Below are 7,730 nucleotides of genomic sequence, written 5' to 3' on the forward strand. Positions count from 1 at the left end.
CTGTGTGTGTCAGTATACCGATCCAGGGATGACACTTAAAGCACAGAGACTTCGGTCCATTGAGATCGTGGTCACTATAGGCTTTGTCGCAGCTCGTCAGCGTGATCATGCAGGCATGGCCATCCCTTGCCGTTAGGACCGTGCACGTATGCAACTGATATGATCTCGCAAGTGGATGAGACGTCATAGGATGACTTTCTCGCAAGTGGATGAGACGTCATAGGATGACTTTCATTAGGTGGTGCTTCTCGAATGTCCGATCTTCAGCTCCGGGTTGAGAATTATAGGTTTGACTCTAATTTGTTGTACATGTATATGGTGACGTTCTTGTCATTACCCTCATGAAGGCATTGCTTGAAGTTTGCTCGAACTTGTTTTTTAGGGGGAAACCCCAGGATCAACTCTTTGACGGTTGGATCCGGCAAGACGTCATAGGATGACTTTCATTAGGTGGTTCTTCTCGAATGTCCGATCTTCAGCTCCGGGTTGAGAATTATAGGTTTGACCCTAATTGGTTGTACATGTATATGGTGACGTTCTTTGTGTCATTACCTTCATGAAGGCATTGCTTGAAGTTTGCTCGAACTTGTTTTTTAGGGGGAAACCACAGGATCAACTCTTTGACGGTTGGATCCGGCAATGACGATGCTTGTTGTCATTCCCCTTTTGGAGATGTCACTTTCAGAATTTTTTTTGTTGGATGACACGGTAGGAGGTGATGGTCACTGTTGTACAATCATACTACTGTTTTTATCGCTTTGGTTTTCCCCCTCTCTTCACCTAGACATAGCTTTGTGATTCTTTGTATACGTGTATTGTTGATTGTGTGCATCCTAGTTATATGCTCATTATGATTATATCTATCGACGCTACATTACGCATCAATAAAAAGCATCATCTGTCGGGAAAAAACAAGCTATACATTTTCCTTATAACTTAACTACTTAAGCATATAGAGCAGCAGTTTTGTATGATCGGACACTTACAAATTTACACCTCCGGGACGTAAATACAAGGGGGGAATCATGTAGAATAACGGATTACATTCCAAGAAGTAAACTCTGGCAGGTATACCATTAAAAGCATTGTGCATTGCTTAACGCACTGCAAATGCCCGAGAAGTACCTGTAAAATGCTTGATTGACCCTATCAATGGCTTAGAGGCACCAGAATGCCTCAACCTATAAACACCAGAGGCAGCATCCTCGGGAATGGTCCACTCCAGCGTCGCGAAACTTCTTGGACTGAATTTTGAAGGCCTAGACCACTTGAATTGCAATGACCAATCATCATCATCATAGACAGGAATCCAGTCGTTACCATTGAGCTTCTCAACAAGTGCGAAGGTGCCCTCAGTTAGAAGGTCATTCCTTGGACAGGCCGAATAGAATGTAGCATTCACAGTAGTGCCCTTCCTGAAGTTTGAGTTTGCTGCAACGTCCGAGCTAACATCCCCAAAGTGAACACCAGGAGGAGTAGAGTCATACATAACACCTGGCAATAGTCCAATTTGCTTCTCCAACATGTCAGGAGGTTGGATGTTTGTGGGGACCTCTTTGTTTTCAACCATAGCTGTGGCAAGTTTCTGAAACTCTTGAATGTATGCACTCAAGGTGTGGGGACCGTACAATGTTGACGCACCCTGCAAAACATGTTTATGCCAATGAATTATTCATGCAGTGATACATATGCTGAGTGGGTCTATTTTATGTGTTTGATGGGTTCAGGTTAAAGATACATCAGATCTTTAGCAAAGAAGCATCAATGAAAGCCAACTGGTATAAATGTGGAGTTTCTAGCAAAAAACCAGATATAATTTTTCTTTAGTTTGCACTACAAAAAATGGATGGGGCTGAAACAAGTTCTGACATTGCAGGACATCTTCAAATCATGACACTTGATTCTAGTGCAGCCTTGCAAGCAAATTGAAGAGTAATAACCAGCATTCTAACACATCTCTACTGAGTAGAGATGTATGATTTAGCCATATCAATTAATCCCATAAAACCCAGTAACTCTGTAAAAATATGCCAGAAAAGAATAACTATGAGAAGAAAAAAAATTGTGCAACATCTGTTTTGTTGGATATACCTCGTATCTTTGGATCTGGTATTCTTCAAATGTTGTGACATACTGAGAATATGTGTTTGTCAGCCCCGCAAGAACAACATGAATATTTGTACCAAATTCACCATTGCTGCCACTTATCAGTACATTTTTTACAGCATCGCGTAGCCGCCTGCCGGCCATTGTCGTGAATTCTGTACCAAAACATAACAAAAGAATTAGGAGTGCTGGCACGCATTGTTGCTGAGGAATGAGTATTTGCCTTGCTAGCTCTATATCCCTAGCAATTGCCCACCTAACTCTTGCCCCACAAGGCTATGTGTTTGGCACAGCTAAAAAACCTTGCTATGTAAAGCAAGCTCGCTATATGGGCAAGTTCTTCATTTTGTCATGTTGTGGACTTGTGGCCCACTAAGTAGTTCCTAATAATTACTATATGCTATTTTCAGTAAAGTTATATTAAGACACAAAATACACATTAAGTGGGCCATCTTTTCATTGCCTAGCAAAGCAAAATGGGAAAATGATGCAGACATGCATGTTGCAGCTGCTGTTGAGAAAAAAAAACGGTAACACAAACATTTTACAGCATGAGCATGGCATTATCATAACATATCTCAATAGATCAAAGAACCACATGCACTTCTAACTTGAAAGACATCCTAGGATTGACGAATTGTAATATACCTCCTGGAACACACAAGATAACCAGCTGACCAATTCTTATGATCTGGATGGGAAGTATCGCAGGCTGCAAAAGATTACAAAAATCAATACAAGACCAGCAAATAAAAATTGTGTTAATTCAGTAAGTTGTTTCTAGTAAGAGATCATCTTTTTTGGAAGTTAGCAGGCGAGCTGCAAAGTTAACTGATCAGGGGAAAATCTAGTTAGAAATCATGGTTCTGATTTGAATATTGTGAAGCTTAGGAACAACAGGTGCTTTGCAGTAACAAATGAAGACTGAACATGAAGATATATGATGGCTACACTTTAAGCTCTTGAACTAAGTAACTCCCATGAGAAAATAAATAAATAAAATTGGTTAAAGAAAAGTAAGGAATGTGACATTCGCCTATATATATCAGCCTATACAATGCTGGTTCGATGTAGCAGCAATATAGGTCCTTATCATGGTGGCGTTAGTTTCAACTATCAAGTGAAATAACAATTAAGACGTTCCAGAGGAAGCAAAGCAACAAGCCTGCTTATGATCACTGAAAACAGCAAGTCATACCGCCCAATCATATGGTTCCTTCATTTCACCAGTGTCCAGCAATATTGGTTTTGGAGCTTGGCACTCAACTTGCTCTTTCCCTGGTGTCTTTAGTAAGTTCCTCACTAATCTCCAGAAAGGGTTTCCCTTATAAGACGAGCTTCGCAGTCAATGAATAGCACATCATCAAATTCTGAAGAATATATTTAATTGATATACTGAACCTTGTCATCTCCTTGTTTGAAATCAAAAGCTCCAGGGCCATCTGTGGTTCCAGCAGCAAATGCAAATCCCATGGCTGCTGGGCATGTTTTCACCACCTGCGGACCGCCCGTACTTGTAGAAACACTAACTTTGAGTTGAGAGAAATCTAAGTAGGTGTGTCGATAGTCAATTTTTCCTTGTATTTCTTCAGAAGCTGAATTAAAGAGATCTACAGCCTTCAGAAATTGCTTATTCCCAATTATGCGGGTACTTTCAAACTCATTAGGATATCTGCAAGACAGCAAAATTTCATTTATACCTAGTAGTGGCTTATGTGTACGGAAGGTTAATAAATTGTTATGCATGATGAATACCCTGGGCCTCGTCCATAGCAAAGTTCGTTCTTCCCATTACATGTGCTGTGATTGAAGTCACAAGGAAGATGGGTGTCTATGCAAAACGTCCCCAGGACATTTGGACTAACATCTCCACAGTTTGACTGGCAAAACGCGGAAACAAATTTTGGATTGTTTTCTTGAGAACTTCTAATGCGTCTAGTGATATTTGAACCTGCCAACCGTCTTCCACCCGATGCCTCGTAGGATGATGCCAATTGCATTAAGTCGTCAGCTGAACAAAAGCAATGGAGAAAATAATCAGGTTTATGCACAACCTAATATGTTTCATTCCAATACACTATCTAAACAATGCAAGAATCATGTAGCATGTAACATACTTATCTCATCCGGTTCTGGTATTATTGTAGAGACTCTTCTCGGAAGTACAGATGTCATGTGCAAAAATCCAAGATCATCAGAACTTGCAACACCTGTCTGCTTTGGAAGGCCATTCTTTTCAGCCCAGTCTTCCATGAAACGTGCAGCTGCTCCTTTGTTATCACCACTTATCAAAGAATTTGTGCGACTCATTGATGTTCCGTGAGTCGCAAACCAATTAAAACTTCCAACTGGACCCGATTCATCATCTACAAACTTAACAAGGGTCATTTCTTTATCAACATTGTATTTGTATTTGCTTCTCTCTTCAGCAGGGTTATTCAGGTACGCGCTCGGGCTGCGATTCACACCGGCATCAAGAAGGTCACCTGAAAATCAAGCTTCAGAGATTGATAACGAAATCTTTGCAACAGCTAAATCTAAGATTAGCCAGCATCACAAGACCATACAGAGAGAAAAACGCAGGCAGCATACAGGGAATAGAACATGCAAAATTATACTCTGGTGCACTTATTACTCCCTCCGTCCCAAAATAAATGTCTCAACTTTGTACTAGGTTTAGTACAAAGTTGTACTAAGTTTGAGACACTTATTTTGGGACGGAGGGAGTATTATATAGCTGCAGTTGCGAGAAATAAGATTGTAGCCAGACTTCAAGGAACATTTAAAGACCAAACTGAAACTAAATGACATTATAGAGTGAAGTGGATGACACTCCAAATACTACCCATCGAATGTATTTTAATTAGATGTGTGAGATCAAGATAAATGGTAGTTTGGTAACACATTAGTCCAAGAGAGTGCAAATAGTTTCATACCTTTATTCACATAGATCTTCCCAGGATGGAGGTTGTTATGAGCTTCAACAATGCTTTTCTCAATCCCATCGACAATTACATCAAATGACTGACGAACAAACCCAAGAGAAGTGACAATATAGACTACATACTGCAGATAACCTCCAGGCCCAGCATGGGTATGGATCCCACTGATAGCCACGTTATTCTCATTATAAAGATCACCATACCTGCCAAATTGAGGTTTGCCAAGTCAACCCAACTTTATGAGCATGCAAGGCAGAATCTACAGTTTTATTGAGAAGTAGACCAAGCAGATTACAGTATAAGACCTCAAATAAAGTCACCGAGTGCCTCTGTACAGTATGTATGTGCAATGTGAAATGGCTAAAGTGGCACTGCCTCAGTTCAATAATCTAAATAATGTGCAGCACAATATCAGCAGTTAATGGTGGCTTAACATAATCAAGAAAATAAATCGGGTACAAGTAAGAAGATAACTTCATAATGAACTAATATTTCAAGAGATAAATGAGCGAAGGATGATGTAACCAGGCAACCTTAAGCACACTCTAGGAAGAGACATCACACAGAGAGTTGAAACCTACATTTCAGGATTTTCTGATAAGTAAAAAATCAATAGAAGCGAGCTCTTACCTTGCTTTTAGCCTTTCGAGCACCTTTATATTCACAAGCTGCGATGCCATGCAAGCATCCAGATTCACAAAGACAACACGCCTTCCATTAGGCCCAGCAACAATAAACGCGCGTGACTTTAGCCTGAAGTGAATCCCTGATGCAATCTGCTCAGTATTTGCATATCCCATCATGTTAACATCTGCTGCGGGCCCTGTTATGTCATAGCTCCCCATGCCGACCAAATATGGAGAGTCGGAGAGCACCAGGCTGCAATTCTGAAGGACAAGAAGTAAAAGAAGACATAGCCAAATCCTGAACGAACCAAAACCACGGACTTGATAGCGCAAGAAAGATGATGCCTCCATCAGGAACCAGGGAATGGAGTTGTTGATCAACTCATGCGAGTCCAAAATCTCCAGAGAAGAAGAGATTAACTGTACACTGCAAAAGAGAAGAGAGCCTATTACAAAATAGCCGAACATTCTATCGTAATGATGCAACGGGAAATGGTGTAAGCTGTCCAAGAAGGGCTCTAAAAAAACAGTGGCAACACAATTTCACTGTGCTCCTTTACATGAACACATTATGAGCAGACGAGACCTATTGAGCATGAAGAAATTTATGTTGCCTGACATGTGGATTCCTCGACATTGTCACGGCGGAAGCTACAAGAGCATGGCACACATATAGTAGGGCAGATAGTAGGATAATTACACCATTTAAACCTGCTTCTAAATCACCAGGTCGACCGCGCACCCTATTGAATCCTTAAAATGGGGATTGCCAACCAACGCGACCGCATGTCAAGGCCGCGTCTCTCACAAGACAAGCAACCCCTGTAACGTCCAAACTAAGCCAAATCCCACAAGCAAAGCCGCAGCAAAGCGACACGGGCTGCGGCCACTCTCTCACCAAACAAGCAACACTTTCAGTGTGACAGTCTGGGGCACTGGCAGGATACAACGCCAAGACAAAAGCACAACCCAACTCAACCCAACCCAACCGGAGCACAAAATCAACCCCAAATCCGCAGGAACCACACTCAAACCCTGGCACAATTACGCAATTTAATGGCCTGATCCAGCGAAACGCGTGCAATTAGCCACACGTCGGCAGACAAAAAAGAAACGAACAAGCGACGCGACCTGGCTGGAAGGAAGGGGGAGGAGGGCCGAGCAAGCGAACTCACCATGCGAATGGCGAATCTCAACTGGGAAGTGGGAACCTCAGTTGCTGCCGCTGCTGCGCTGGCCGGTCGCCCCCGTCGCCGTTTATTAAATAAACCCACGCCAAGCGCAGACGAGACGCGACGCGATCGATTGGGAACTCCAAGAGCAGGGTGCCTCGTGGTCGTGGCTCACTGGATAAGAGGAGTTTACTAGTAGTAGTACCAAGGCGCTGTCGATCAAATCTGACGAGCGGTGAGGGAGACAGGCGGGAATGAGTATGAGGAGGAGGCAGTGGAGACAGGGGCGGAGTGGCGAAGACGGCGACGGACAGGGTGTGGCGTCCAAGCCACGGCTCGGAAAGGACGGGCCGGTAGATGCGCGGTGGGGTATACTGGTACTATGGTGATGGTGGGGGAGGCCTCAACGAAAGTGCGGCTCCGGCCACCGGCTTTGCGCTTTTTCGCGTGACCACCTGACCGGGTTTTACCGGCGGTTCACACCTGAATTTATTGTTGAAGAAATTTGTATAGAAGCTGGTAGATGGCCACGCCTCAAGCCCTTGCAGCATGCCGTATCCGTCGATCTGTAGTTGTCATCGTCTGGCAGACCTGGTAGGTAGATCTGACTCATATGGGCCATCCCATCGTTTGGCAGACGATAGAATGCTTTACTAAATGAAGCCGGAGTTCGGGACTAGGAGGCATTAATGGGTGTCTTGTACGGCTTTATGGTCTCATGAATTGGGTCCGTTTGGTAGGCAGGTCTGGACAAGACAAAGACGCCTGGGTTCGGCCACGTGTACAGCTGGGCCGATTTTTCTTAGAACCACCATTCAAGGCAATTTATTCAAAGTTTTGCGGACAACATCAGACTGCACAACGGCTGTCAAAAAAGCATGAAT

The 7,730-nt window shown here is 43.0% G+C and overlaps 1 protein-coding gene across 2 annotated transcripts; it reads right to left on the reverse strand.

Moving 5' to 3' along the window:
* Nucleotides 1–899: 899 nt before the first annotated feature.
* Nucleotides 900–7,192, reverse strand: LOC119276318 (neutral ceramidase). Of its 2 annotated transcripts, none has more exons than XM_037557361.1 (10): nt 6,850–7,192; nt 5,679–6,101; nt 5,043–5,251; nt 4,224–4,592; nt 3,862–4,117; nt 3,508–3,778; nt 3,305–3,430; nt 2,755–2,818; nt 2,092–2,261; nt 900–1,642 (listed from the first exon to the last, which is right to left on the reverse strand). In XM_037557361.1, the coding sequence occupies exons 2-10, from the start codon at nt 6,023–6,025 to the stop codon at nt 1,097–1,099; spliced, it is 2,358 nt and encodes a 785-aa protein (XP_037413258.1). In that variant the 5' UTR covers nt 6,026–6,101; nt 6,850–7,192; the 3' UTR covers nt 900–1,096. The 2 variants fall into 2 exon arrangements, with proteins under 2 accessions (XP_037413258.1, XP_037413257.1); XM_037557360.1 differs by lacking the exon at nt 6,850–7,192 and adding an exon at nt 6,261–6,352.
* Nucleotides 7,193–7,730: the final 538 nt, after the last annotated feature.

Source organism: Triticum dicoccoides, chromosome 3B (genome assembly GCF_002162155.2).
Source record: "Triticum dicoccoides isolate Atlit2015 ecotype Zavitan chromosome 3B, WEW_v2.0, whole genome shotgun sequence".
Classification (NCBI taxonomy): Eukaryota; Viridiplantae; Streptophyta; class Magnoliopsida; order Poales; family Poaceae; genus Triticum; species Triticum dicoccoides.

Coding starts and splice junctions, on each gene's coding strand:
- LOC119276318 (XM_037557360.1), bottom strand. CDS start 6,295: ATGTCAGGCAACATAAATTTCTTCATGCTCAATAG. Junction 2,819..3,304: donor AGGAACCATATGATTGGGCG/GTATGACTTGCT, acceptor AATCTTTTGCAG/CCTGCGATACTTCCCATCCA. Junction 2,262..2,754: donor TATCTTGTGTGTTCCAGGAG/GTATATTACAAT, acceptor GTTTTGGTACAG/AATTCACGACAATGGCCGGC.